The sequence below is a fragment of the Neoarius graeffei genome, chromosome 21 (genome assembly GCF_027579695.1).
Source record: "Neoarius graeffei isolate fNeoGra1 chromosome 21, fNeoGra1.pri, whole genome shotgun sequence".
NCBI classification, from domain to species: domain Eukaryota; kingdom Metazoa; phylum Chordata; class Actinopteri; order Siluriformes; family Ariidae; genus Neoarius; species Neoarius graeffei.
In genome coordinates this window covers 27,478,693-27,493,052 of record NC_083589.1, presented here as the reverse complement: position 1 = coordinate 27,493,052, position 14,360 = coordinate 27,478,693, and the positions used below count along the sequence as shown (strand labels likewise).

The window sequence follows — 14,360 nt, the reverse complement described above, 5'->3', positions numbered from 1 at the left end:
GACGAGGGCCTTTCTGTGCAGAGTTTGCATGTTCTCCCCGTGTCCGCGTGGGTTTCCTCCGGGTGCTCCGGTTTCCCCCACAGTCCAAAGACATGCAGGTTAGGTTAACTGGTGACTCTAAATTGACCGTAGGTGTGAATGTGAGTGTGAATGGTTGTCTGTGTCTATGTGTCAGCCCTGTGATGACCTGGCGACTTGTCCAGGGTGTACCCCGCCTTTCGCCCGTAGTCAGCTGGGATAGGCTCCAGCTTGCCCGCGACCCTGTAGAACAGGATAAAGCGGCTAGAGATAATGAGATGAGATAATAACGAGACCATCAATTACGGCGTAGCTCACTCCAGCTCCATCTAGTCCAGAATGAACGATCGAAAGTGGGCCACCTTGCACAATAAATGTTGCAAGCTATACACACTACATACAAGCTACATATAGAAGCTATATACACCCTTGGAATACCTACGCATTCGCCAGAAAGAATCCAAAACGGCAAGAAATTGACCAAGAAGAAGTGATTTTTGTTGAACTACTCATTAAGTCCATAACTTCATTCTCATCTCATTATCTCTAGCCGTTTTATGCTGTTCTACAGGGTCGCAAGCAAGCTGGAGCCTATCCCAGCTGACTACGGGCGAAAGGCGGGGTACACCCTGGACAAGTCGCCAGGTCATCACAGGGCTGACACATAGACACAGACAACCATTCACACTCACATTCACACCTACGGTCAATTTAGAGTCACCAGTTAACCTAACCTGCATGTCTTTGGACTGTGAGGGAAACCAGAGCACCCGGAGGAAACCCACGCGGACACGGGGAGAACATGCAAACTCCGCACAGAAAGGCCCTCACCGGCCACGGGGCTCGAACCCGGACCTTCTTGCTGTGAGGCGACAGTGCTAACCACTACACCACCGTGCCGCCCCATAACTTCATTAAGAATTGTAATTAAGCAAATCTGGGTAGAAGTTATATGCACCCTAGGTACCCCTACCTTCATGCCAGAAAGCATCAAAATCGGTGAAGAATTGAGGGAGAAGAAGCGATTGGAAGCTGCTCGTTAGGGCTTCGTCCATATCCTCATTATTAATTGCAGTTATGCAAATTTGGGTAGAAGCTATACACACCCAGACAGACCTACCTTCCTGCCAAACAGAATAAAAATCAGTGAAGAATTGAGAGAGAAGAAGCGATTTTTGCAAAATGTGGATGACAGACAACACATGATGGCATAAACTCCTCGCCTGTCGGCCGAACGAGCTAATAATACAGAAGAGAACTATAATAATATGTTGTCGTTTAACAATAATAATCTTTTTTTTTCATATTTCTGCCCTTGTCAGATTCTTTGACATTACCCCACTTGGTCAAATTCTCAACCGGTTCTCTGCAGATACGAACATTATTGATCAGGTGAGAACCAACCAGCAACTTTTTTTTTTCTTTTGGTCCTATTGTGGCCTTCCAGTGCTGAAGTATGAGCACTTTCACATGGAGATGTCAGTACAGCTTCTAGCTCAAAGAGAGTACCTGTCTCAGTGTGCTGTGACATGCAGAAATGTAACATGCTGGTGCTAATCTTAATTTCTTGCCCTCTGTCTGTGTCTCTCTTGCACTCTCCCTGCAGCACATTCCTCCTACACTGGAGTCTCTCACTCGGTCCACTCTTCTCTGTCTCTCGGCCATCGGCATCATCGCTTTCGTTACACCAGCTTTCCTTATTGCCCTGGTGCCCCTCGCGGTGGCCTTTTACTTCATCCAGAAGTACTTCCGGGTCGCATCAAAGTGAGTCCTGGTCTAAAAAGTCAGAAGTAAGTGTTAAGATTTCGCACCTTGTTTACCTTCCACTCTCTGTTGCTGTCTTCCTCTCATCTGTCGCAGAGATCTACAGGACCTAGATGAATCCACTCAGCTTCCTTTGCTCTGCCATTTTTCTGAGACCGCAGAAGGCCTCACCACCATACGAGCGTTCAGGTCAGTGCTCTGGGTGCTGAAAATATCCACCTTCCTTCACATTCAAATGTAGACTTTGTACTTCTCAGACCTCTAACAAGAGACCCAGCTGCCTGGTAAGTCATTAGCAAGGAATGAAAAATCCCTTTATGGAGGATGCCGTAATGGAACCATGACTTATGTATTTACACAGCTCCATTAAATTCATCTGTTTACCATTTCTCCTGACAATGCAACAGCCATCCATGGTCAGGAGCCTAGGGAGCACAACTGACCATACTCTCTAGGTGGGAAGGACAGCATACTGTCTCTCCCTGTCAATCAGAGCAACAGCAACCAATAACCATAGGGTGCTATGAGCTCATGTACAGTGGGGCAAAAAAGTATTTAGTCAGCCACCAATTGTGCAAGTTCTCCCACTTAAAAAGATGAGAGAGGCCTGTAATTTTCATCATAGGTACACTTCAACTATGAGAGACAGAATGGGGGGAAATAATCCAGGAAATCACATTGTAGGATTTTTAATGAATTAATTGGTAAATTCCTCGGTAAAATAAGTATTTGGTCGCCTACAAACAAGCAAGACTTCTGGCTCTCACAGACCTGTAACTTCTTTAAGAGGCTCCTCTGTCCTCCACTCGTTACCTGTATTAATTGGACCTGTTTGAACTCGTTATCAGTATAAAAGACACCTGTCCACAACCTCAAACAGTCACACTCCAAACTCCACTATGGCCAAGACCAAAGAGCTGTCAAAGGACACCAGAAACAAAATTGTAGACCTGCACCAGGCTGGGAAGACTGAATCTGCAATAGGTAAGCAGCTTGGTGTGAAGAAATCAACTGTGGGAGCAATTATTAGAAAATGGAAGACATACAAGACCACTGATAATCTCCCTCGATCTGGGGCTCCACGCAAGATCTCACCCCGTGGGGTCAAAATGATCACAAGAACGGTGAGCAAAAATCCCAGAACCACACGGGGGGACCTAGTGAATGACCTGCAGAGAGCTGGGACCAAAGTAACAAAGGCTACCATCAGTAACACACTACGCCGCCAGGGACTCAAATCCTGCAGTGCCAGACGTGTCCCCCTGCTTAAGCCAGTACATGTCCAGGCCCATCTGAAGTTTGCTAGAGAGCATTTAGATGATCCAGAAGAGGATTGGGAGAATATCATATGGTCAGATGAAACCAAAATAGAATTTTTTGGTAAAAACTCAACTTGTCATGTTTGGAGGAGAAAGAATGCTGAGTTGCATCCAAAGAACACCATACCTACTGTGAAGCATGGGGGTGGAAACATCATGCTTTGGGGCTGTTTTTCTGCAAAGGGACCAGGACGACTGATCCGTGTAAAGGAAAGAATGAATGGGGCCATGTATCGTGAGATTTTGAGTGAAACCTCCTTCCATCAGCAAGGGCATTGAAGATGAAACGTGGCTGGGTTTTTCAGCATGACAATGATCCCAAACACACCGCCCGGGCAACGAAGGAGTGGCTTCGTAAGAAGCATTTCAAGGTCCTGGAGTGGCCTAGCCAGTCTCCAGATCTCAACCCCATAGAAAATCTTTGGAGGGAGTTGAAAGTCCGTGTTGCCCAGCGACAGCCCCAAAACATCACTGCTCTAGAGGAGATCTGCATGGAGGAATGGGCCAAAATACCAGCAACAGTGTGTGAAAACCTTGTGAAGACTTACAGAAAACGTTTGACCTCTGTCATTGCCAACAAAGGGTATATAACAAAGTATTGAGATGAACTTTTGTTATTGACCAAATACTTATTTTCCACCATAATTTGAAAATAAATTATTTAAAAATCAGACAATGTGATTTTCTGGATTTTTTTTTCTCATTTTGTCTCTCATAGTTGAAGTGTACCTATGATGAAAATTACAGGCCTCTCTCATCTTTTTAAGTGGGAGAACTTGCACAATTGGTGACTGACTAAGTACTTTTTTTGCCCCACTGTATGTAGAAGGGGGTAGATAACCCTTTCCTCAGAGTGTGTTATGCTGCTATGTGATGCAGTTGGCTGGCTTGACGTGTCTCAGAAGAAGCACGTGATAGCACTCACCCTCCCTAGCAAGTAGCTGTCATGTGATAGCGGAGAGCTGGCGAGTGGGTAGGAATCGCCAGGTGAACAAATTGTAAAGGAAATGGGGAAGAATTCGAAACAAGTCAGTTTTGTAACACTTCTCACGTTTTCACCATAAATGTTTATAGTCTTAAATGGCTTCTCAGTGTTGCCAGGTTTCAAGCCTTTTGATGAGAAAGGCATCCAGTAGCTCTGTTTCAAGCAGCTAATTGTAATTCTTTATGTCAGGCACGAGGCACGATTCAGGCAGAGAATGCTCGAGCTGACTGACACCAACAACATCGCTTACCTCTTTCTCTCTGCTGCCAACCGGTGGCTAGAAGTCAGAACAGTAAGTCCAACTCAATAAACAAACTGAAAAACATAACCAGGTTGGCCTCTTGCTAGTATTGAGTCTTATCAGTGCCCTGTGACTTAATAAGAAGTTGTGAATGCACTGTTTTTCTTCCTCTCAGGATTATTTGGGTGCTGTTATTGTCCTAACAGCTGCAGTAGCTGCCATCTGGATGTCTTCGTATGGAGTCAAGCCTGGTCTGGTTGGACTCGGCCTAACATACGCTCTTACAGTGAGATGCAATTTTAATTATCACATTAACGTGTGTCATTTTATTGAGGAATTATGCCATGATTAAAATACAAAGTGTTATGACGGTGCAGGTTATGATTTAATACATTTTAGAACTGTTTTACGTTGAAGAAATGTTGTTTACTGTTGTTAAACAACAGCAACAAAAGCATCAAACCTCACTTCTTATTAACAGCCATACACAACCAGCAAGTTATATTTCCAGGATCAATTTTTTTTTTCCGGCTGCATTGTTAAAGATGAAAAATAAGCAAATCGGTGCAGTAAACATGCAAAATAATAAATCTGTTTATTGTATAACACTATTTAAGGCTCTCCCAGTTTTTACAATGCACTAGACCTGGAAGACGTGGCGCAGTTGAAATCATTGATTCTGGAACGGAAGCTGTGCAGCATGGAAGTTCATGTTTATCAATAGAGCCCTATTTACACAGGTCTTGCAAAAGTATTCAGCCCCTTGGTGTCTGTCCTGTTTTGTTCCATTATAAACTGAAATTAAAATGGATTTTTTGGGGGGTGAGCACCAACTGATTTACACATGCCTACCACTTTAAAGGTGAAAATTGTTGTTTTATTGTGACGCAAACAATAATTAAGATGAAAAATAGAAATCTGGAGTGTGCATAGGTATTCACCCCCTTTCATATGAAACCTCTAAATAAGAGCTGGTCCAACCAATTCACTTCGTAAGCTACATGATTAGTTGATTAAGATCCACCTGTGTGCAATCAAAGTGTCACATGATGTGTCACATGATGTCTGTATAAATCAACCTGTTCTGGAAGGACCCTGACTCTGCGACACTACTCAGCAAGCAACATGAAAACCAAGGAGCCTCCAAACAGGTCAGAGACAAAGTTGTGGAGAAGTATAGATCAGGGTTGGGTTATAAAAAATATCCCACACTTTGAATATCCCACGGAGCACCATTAAATCCATTATAGCAAAATGGAGAGAACATGGCACCATTACAAACCTCACAAGAGAAGGCCGCCCACCAAAACTCACAGACCGGGCGAGGAGGGCATTAATCAGAGACGCAACAAAGACACCAAAGATAACACTGAAGGAGCTACAAAGATCCAGAGTGGAGATGGGAGTATCTGTCCATAGGGCCACTTTAAGCCGTACACTCCACAGAGTGGGGCGTTATGGAAGAGTGGCCAGAAAAAAAAAGTCATTGCTTGAGAAAACACGTTTGGAGTTTGCCCAACAGCATGTGGCAGACTCCCCAAACACATGGAAGAAGATTCTCTGGTCAGATGAGACTAAAATGAATCATCTTGGCCATCATGGGAAATACCATGTGTGGCACAAACCCAAAACCCTGAGAACACCATTCCTACAGTGAAGCATGGCGGTGGCAGCATCATGCTGTGGGGATATTTTTCATCTGCAGGGACAGGAAAGCTGGTCAGGATTGAAGGAAAGATGGATGCCACTAAATACAGGGTGATTCTGGAGGAAAACCGGTTTGAGTCGGCCAGAGGTTTGAGACTGGGACAAAGGTTCACATTCCAGCAGGACAATAACCCTAAACATACTGCTAAAGCTACACTGGAGTGGTTTAAAGGGAAACATTTAAATGTCTTGGAATGGCCTAATCAAAGCCCAGACCTCAATCCATTTGGGAATCTGTGGCATATCTTGAAGATTGCTGTACACCAACACAACCCATCTAAATTGAAAGAGTTGGAGCAGTTTTGCCTTGAGGAATGGGCAAAAATCTCAGTGGCTAGATGTGCTCAGCTAATAGAGACATACCCCAAGAGACTTGCAGCTGTAATGACAGCAAAAGGTGGCTCTACAAAGTATTGACTTTGGGGGCTGAATACCTATGCACACTCCAGATTTCTGCTTTTTTTCATCTTAATTATTGTTTGTGTCACAATAAAAAGAACAAAATAGCACCTTTAAAGTTGTAGGCATGTGGTGTAAATCGAACTGTGCTAACCCCCCCCCCCCCCCCCCCCACAAAAAAAAATAAATTTTAATTCCATTTTATAATGCGACAAAACAGGACAAACACCAAGGGGGATGAATACTTTTGCAAGACACTCTGTGTAAAAATAACACCCACTGTGTCTGAAAAATAAGAGCATTTAATCTTTCTTATAAATACCTTCTGATCATGTTTAAAAATGTTTGATGAATTTTTTATGGAAGTTGCTGAGATTCCAGTCGAATAAGCGCAATCTTATTTTGCCACTCCGCCCTCTCGAAATCGCCATGTCTGATGGAGCCCATACGCCAATCCTCCCTCCAAACAATTTAACACAGTACACCAGTTCAGCTGCAGTCGAATTCCAGGTTTGTAATGAATGTGACAAATAAAGGCTTCTAATTATAAAGATCTAATCAGAAATGTTCTGTGACGTGTGATTTTTACTGGCAACAAAATCCGCGAATCAACAGACTTCGCTTTTATGAAGCTTAAATCTCACTTGGCTCGATAACGCATACACAGTACTGACACAGATACGAGTAAACAATCCATAGAAACGCAATTCTTGCCATCTAAAAAGGTCACTTTTCTCAGTGAATATAAACAAAAGCATGTCACATAAAATACAAGTCAAAATTTAATTGTCTGGGGGAAAAAACACCCACAAAGTCACCAGTGATAGAGTTTATAAGCGGCAAATTGCTCTCAAAGACTGTTTACTTGTGTGTGTGTGTTCACTGCTTTAATGATCGAGCTTATTTTTAGACTTAAATGCTTGACATTTGGGCATCATCAGGGTTGTTTACAACAACTATGCGAAAGGACTTTAGATATGTGCTAAAAGACTTGTGCGAAAAGCCCTTTGTGCTAAATGACCAGATACCGCTATGTCTGCGGCAGCATCTGGGAGGTTTTTTCCACCATGTTCAACTCTAGTCTCAGTCACATCCAAAAACTATCCTGGAATGGCCTCTATCAGCTAGCATGCTCTGCTAATCTGACTCTAAACTAGTTGAGTGAGACTGGATAGTGACGTGCAAAGCATGGTGCCAAATACTCCCTTTTGCACAATGCTGGTCACAATGGAATTAAATGTTACAGTGCAAGGATTTTTAAATATTTAAATATTTTTTAGCTTTAAAGACAACAAAAATAACCGCAGGAGTGGCCAGGGTCAGAACTCCTTTAGAAACCGGTAGAAGTGAGATTAAAACAGTCCTCTACGCTTTAGCATAAAAGTGATGAGAGTGGTTTGAAAGCAATAACTTTTGATTAAATCAAAATAAAATTGGCTTGATTTGGTCTGAAATACTTCCAGACCAACCAAATATAATTTGCCTGCTTCCTTTACGATCTATCTTGCTTCCGATTAGTACAGTATATATTCGTAGTGTATTACTCAACTTGTCAACCCAATCCTTAGTGAGTGTATCACACAGTTCCTTTTTTTTTATACCCTCGCTCCGAAGGAGGTGGAGGGGTATACTGTTTTTTTTTTAAACCTCTGTCCATCCGTATCTTTGTATTTCCATCTGTCCAAAACACCCTTTTCCTCAACAACCACAAATCATAGCCACTTGGTACCAAACTTCAGCTTGGGGTTCTATACCATGTATACTGTTTTCATGTCTGTCGTGCATCAACTTCCTGTTTACCAACTGAATCTATTTACGAAACATGGCATGGATTTGCAAAATTTTCGTAACACTTCTCAGCAACTACAAATCATAACTGCTTGATATTTGGTACCAAGCATCAGCTTGGGGTTCTATACCATGCGTACCATTTTCAGGTCTGTTGCACATCGACTTCCTGTTTACCTACTGAATGTATTTATGAAACACATAGGGTGGATTTTGACGCTATTTCAAGAAGCAAAATGCCATTTCAAAATGACAGTTTACCAGGATGCTGTTTGAAATCCCTGGGGAGAGACACGGCTCTTTACTTACTTGTTTCAGGGTTAATTATTTGTTGAAGTCACCATTCATAATAAGTGTCCTGTTCCTTCGATTGCTTGCATTCTGATATAAGCGAGAGCGGGGGGTATGTGTAAGTGAGCAGTAGCTCAGAGCTGATCTTGTTTCTTCAATGTGTTTGTTTTGTTGTAAACAGGTAACTAATTATCTGAACTGGGTCATAAGGAACCTGGCAGATCTGGAGGTTCAGATGGCAGCAGTGAAGAAAGTTAATAGCTTCCTGAGCACAGAGTCCGAGAACTATGATGGTTCCATAGGTAAAACAGTCTTATAATGAATAGTGTGTTCAGAATACGGTAGCATGGTGAGTGTCAGATTTGTGTGCTTGTTATGAATGAATGAACCCTTTATTGTCACTGTTACCAGTGAAATTGACCATCAACCTGTCCTTACAGAGGGGGAACAGGACAGGAAGACAGGGATAAAAGAAAAAGAAACACAGTAGTAACATGAGGAAAGATGAGGAAAAAAGAACACTCCCCCCACTATGCTCCTATCAGGAGTACAGTGTGGGAGCATTTAAAAACCTCCGCACAAGCACACAATAACACAAGTACACTTTAAAACATGGGACTTGAGGGGGGGAAAGGGGGGAAGGAGGGGGCAATCAGGGGTGGGGGGAAGGGGTAAGGGGGTAGGAGGGGAGGGGAGGAGGTAGAGGTAACCCAGCGCAAGCAAGCAGCCGTCCGCTCCTGCAGCCATGCAAGTGGCGCTGGTCATGCACCCGCTTGTCACACTGGGGGTGAAAAACGGCGACCGTGGAAAATTGGGGAAGGAATGCGAGAGTGTCTCCCAGCAGTGACCTTCTGGGGGAAATGTTTCCCCAGCAACGGCCTTGATCAAGGCCGGTGCTGTTCAGGGAGCCGAATGTCGATAAGATAGAGATTGTTTGGTCTTTCGAACAGATGCAGTCTTTACACGTCCACACCACTCGTCCATATCTGTCCATTTCGTCCATTCTGTTCAAATCAATTCCATTTGTTCTCCAAAATACGTATTCCTTGCAAAGCTGAAAGCTGCTCCGAGATAACAACCATTTTGTGGTTAAAGTTCTGAATGTCCACAGTCCGAGTGCCAACAGCTTTGCCCACCACTCCAATCATATCAGGCAGCTTTGTGGGGCTTTGAACAGCTGTCACCGTTGTCTGATTTCCTCGATATACCAGGGCAATGCCTAATCCAATCAGCAAAACTCCTGTAATCATGGTTCCGAATAGGTAGATATCTTCAGTGTCCTCCACAGACGTTCCGGCAGGACAGGTGGGTTCCCCCGAACCCAGAAACTGTGTCAATTTCGTTAGGAGACCAGTTTATCAAATCCATGCTTTTTTAGTTTAGAAATTCAATGCAGAGAGAGTCTCTCAAAAAAAAAAGTATAGGCAGACAAGACGAAACAAAGAGCACAAGCAGGAAAAAAAAAAGGAGAGGAGAGGTGAGCAGAGATGCGACCGCCTTCCATGAGAGCACGGAGGAAAAAAAAAGATCTTATGTTATATTGTTATGATCTGAAGTATGACCAGAGTGTTATAATGAAGCAGTTCAGCAGACCAAACTGTGTCTGTTTATTAAAAAAAAAAAAGGCTCCAAATAAGGGTCCTAATTAAAGACCTGTTACTTCAGGGCACATCTAGTAGCACATAAGAGACAACTGCTGACTCTTAATCAAAGAAATTGTTTGGTATGAGAAATGTTGCCTAATTCTGGATGTGGAACGAGGCATACTGACCCCAGCCACAGAAAACCCCAGATTTCCTGTTTCCTGTTGTATTATCAGCATGTGGGAATGTGTGAAACATTTCCCAATCAGGCAATTTCCATTTGACATATCCCGTTACTCTGCCTTCTCTGAGAATGTAAACATTTGACTCTGAGGAGGGATGGAGGGTTGAGTCGGGAGGACAAGGATTGAGAAGCGAGAGGGAGATGGTACAGCAGGGGCATGTCTAGGTCTTCAACGATAGCCCATTAGACTGCCAAAGAACGTCCTCATCTGTCCACGTCCCCCTCCTCCTCAGTGATGCAATGGAAAAATGACAGACTCGATAGCAGCAAAAGAGACTAAACTTTGGAATTTGGACCCAGAGATAGAACGTCCTGATGATTGTAGCTTCTAAAAGCACTTGCTTGTCATGTGTTGTATTTTTCCCTGTCCACTGGGGTGATTCATGATTCTCCATTGCTTGCAGTCAAGGCAGCTTGCCTCAGGAGAACAGTTGTTGAGACTGAGTTTGTGCTATTCCAGAGAACATTACAAACTTTGCCTATGCAATTAAAGTAAGCGGTCTGAACAGTTCTTTTAAAGGTTTTCTCGATGTTCAGATAATGTACTTGGAAATCATTCATTCATGCAGATCCTATTTTGGTAAATGGACATGAGTTTCTGTGTGTTCCACCGTATCTTGTCGTAAGCAGACTGTCAAAGAAAAGTCTTGGCAGAACTAAAGTACATTAAACATTTACATGGGCAATTTTAGGCACCATTTAGCACAGTTTCCTGCTCCCTATACACTTAACATAATGACAAGAAAGTCTTTTGAGGAAACATGAGACAATTTGTTGGACTCCCATTACCTCACAACACTGTCCGTGTGTCCCCTTTTCGGCCACAGATGTCTCCCAGGTTCCGGAGGACTGGCCTCAGCATGGTGAAATTAAGATCCAGGACTTGTGTGTGAGATATGACCCCATGCTGAAACCTGTTCTCAAACACGTCAATGCTTTCATCAACCCTGGTGAGAAGGTACGTTTGTTTGGATCGATAACAAGATACCAGATTCAAAACGATTTAGGATACTGTTCCAACCTTAATACGGGTTTACACCAGAATATTACTATTCACATGAAAAACTTTCGATGTAATCCAATCTACAAACCTTACATTGGTGATTTCGCAAACACTGTTTGAATGAGTTCTTAGTTATAATGAAATGTTGCTGTATTTTCAAAATTGAGAAAAGAAAGAGGTTCCACGTTCATTTGGAATTAAAGTGACATGTTAATGAAATGGGCTCCAGTTCATCACCCAGCTGGCGGTTTTGTCACAACAGTGTTTATTTCCTCATGCCTTCGCCATCCAAAGGTTCACTTTTTCATACTGTAAGTCTCATCACTTTGATCAAACCCATGCCTCAGTTATACAGTATATCTTTGAGTCGTGCATAAAACACTTTCCCTGTAGTGCAGACAATATTATTTACACAAAGACCTTTCTGGTTAATAACAACAGTCTGGGAAATGATAGGCTGTGTAAAGATGGTACATGGTAACATTATTTTGTCTCTCTCTGTCGCTCTTTCTTTCCTCTCAGGTGGGCATTTGTGGGAGGACAGGCAGTGGAAAGTCCTCGCTGTCTCTGGCCTTCTTCAATATGGTAGACATTTTTGAAGGTGAAGCCTCCTCATATTTCTTTCCTATTGTTTTACAGTAGTGCTTTTTTTTCCTGAAGGGAATTGAAGTGTGCTGTCATTTTGAGTAATTCTTTCAATAAGTGGATAAGATTAGCGGGCTGAGAGCACCTAAGATTTTTTGATGAATGTGCTTTCATCTCCCAAGGAAAGAAAAGATCTCAGAAAAAGAAAACATTCAGAATTTAAGTTGCACTTACTACTTCTTCTTTTTCTTCAAACTTACACTGGTTCTTTATCCAGCTCCAGAAACATTTCGGCAAGTCTTTTGCTTCCTTTGTTTATACTGCACTGCTTATGGTTTCTGTCACATTGACAAGCAACAATGATGCCATGTCGAGGCATTAGCTTTTAGAGCATTCGGGCACTTCAGATGAGCCTTGTTGAGACTTCCAGTCCATGTCATACGGTACTCTCTTTTGATTTTCTGTGAAGCAGCTACACTTTAAGCTCATTGAGATTATTCAAATTTGGAGCAATAGAATAAAACAGAACAATGAAAAACATAAAACACAGTGGGGTGGGTTTTTTTTTGTTTGTTTTCAGTGTAAAATTTGGTATCCAGTCACCAAGGTTCACGTGTTCATTTAAATAATCTTGCGGTACCTTATCTACACTACCGTTCAAAAGTTTGGGGTCACTTTGAAATGTCCTTATTTTTGAAAGAAAAGCACTGTTCTTTTCAATGAAGATCACTTTAAACTAATCAGAAATCCACTCTATACATTGCTAATGTGCTAAACGACTATTCTAGCTGCAAATGTCTGGTTTTTGGTGCAATATCTCCATAGGTGTATAGAGGCCCATTTCCAGCAACTCTCACTCCAGTGTTCTAATGGTACAATGTGTTTGCTCATTGCCTCAGAAGGCTAATGGATGATTAGAAAACCCTTGTACAATCATGTTAGCACAGCTGAAAACAGTTGAGCTCTTTAGAGAAGCTATAAAACTGACCTTCCTTTGAGCAGATTGAGTTTCTGGAGCATCACATTTGTGGGGTCGATTAAATGCTCAAAATGGCCAGAAAAATGTCTCGACTATATTTTCGATTCATTTTACAACTTATGGTGGTAAATAAAAGTGTAACTTTTCATGGAAAACACAAAATTGTCTGGGTGACCCCAAACTTTTGAACGGTAGTTTAAGTAGGCCGAATCTTTTCAGCAGGTCAGCGAGTCAAGACTTCTAATGTGGCCAAATCCAAAAATACACACAATCAATTTTTGAGCATGACCAGTGCTCAATGAAACGTCTTAAACCTGAGACTGAATAAGCACACACTCACAGCGTGTCCATATAAAGCTAAAATGAGATGTGTGAATGATTTAACATGACATCTTTCCAACTTTCCACTGTAAAAGTTGGACTCTGCAGAAGCAGAATGATGATTCCGTATTATCTCTCCAGATTTTGGTGCTTATGATTAAATGCACCCTGACTATCTGAGTAGCTTTGTGAACAAAAGTGACCTGTTCTCCTTCTCGTTTTTTTTCAAACAGTATTCTCACTAATTATCTACACGTATCTAAAAAAAAAAAAAAGCCACGGTTCAATTGTAGCTGTGTTGATTTCTGTTTTTGTTTTTTTTAATTAGGAAAGATCATTATTGATGGCATCGATATCTGTAAGCTGCCTCTGCAGACTCTGAGATCCCGGTTATCCATCATTCTTCAGGATCCAGTGCTGTTCAGTGGCTCCATCCGGTGTGAACACACACACACACACGCACAGATTGTTCACATACAGAGATTTACACACTTCATTCTCCCTTTCCGCTTCCCCCTGAAGGAGTCAGCTATGGATCAGTTCAACTCAGACAGACAAGAACAAAAATAATAAACACCAACTTCCTCATCATGTAAGGAGAAAATGTTAGAGAGGCTACTTGTGCTAATACGTTTCCATTTTATACAAACGAAGAACTTGATGCAGATGAAGAATAAACATTAAGAAGAAGAACAACTTTATTCATCACACGTACACTTGTGAAATTCCTCTCTGCATTTAACCCATGTGAAGCAGTGAACACACACATGTGCGTGCACACACACACACGCATACCCTGAGCAGTGGGCAGCCATGCGCCCATGGAGTAGTTGGGGGGGTAGGTGCCTCGCTCAAAGGCATCTCAGCCTAAGGCCGCCTTATGTTCACCTAACCGCATGTCAGCACCCGGAGGAAACCCACGCAGACACAGGGAGAACATGCAGACTCCGCACAGCAAGGCTCTCGTCAGCCACTGGGCTTGAACCTACAGTGGTGCTTGAAAGTTTGTGAACCCTTCAGAATTGTCTACATTTCTGCATAAATATGACCTTAAACATTATCAGATTTTCACAGAAGTCCTAAAAGTAGATAAAGAGAACCCAGTTAAACAAATGAGACAAAAATATTATACT

The 14,360-nt window shown here is 42.4% G+C and overlaps 2 protein-coding genes across 3 annotated transcripts in view; one reads left to right on the top strand and one right to left on the bottom strand.

The window, feature by feature from the left end:
• The window catches only part of LOC132869632 (plexin-B2-like), a 495,410-nt gene that overhangs the window by 469,439 nt on the left and 11,611 nt on the right, over positions 1 to 14,360 (bottom strand). The window lies entirely within an intron of this gene.
• abcc9 (ATP-binding cassette, sub-family C (CFTR/MRP), member 9) overlaps positions 1 to 14,360 on the top strand; it is a 139,707-nt gene that overhangs the window by 113,914 nt on the left and 11,433 nt on the right. For both annotated transcript variants that reach the window (XM_060902921.1, XM_060902920.1), the window contains exons 26-34: positions 1,341 to 1,410; positions 1,625 to 1,782; positions 1,879 to 1,971; positions 4,276 to 4,378; positions 4,503 to 4,613; positions 8,694 to 8,814; positions 11,167 to 11,297; positions 11,865 to 11,943; positions 13,556 to 13,664. In XM_060902921.1, the coding sequence (XP_060758904.1) occupies positions 1,341 to 1,410; positions 1,625 to 1,782; positions 1,879 to 1,971; positions 4,276 to 4,378; positions 4,503 to 4,613; positions 8,694 to 8,814; positions 11,167 to 11,297; positions 11,865 to 11,943; positions 13,556 to 13,664 (975 nt within the window). The remainder of the gene's footprint in view (positions 1 to 1,340; positions 1,411 to 1,624; positions 1,783 to 1,878; positions 1,972 to 4,275; positions 4,379 to 4,502; positions 4,614 to 8,693; positions 8,815 to 11,166; positions 11,298 to 11,864; positions 11,944 to 13,555; positions 13,665 to 14,360) is intronic.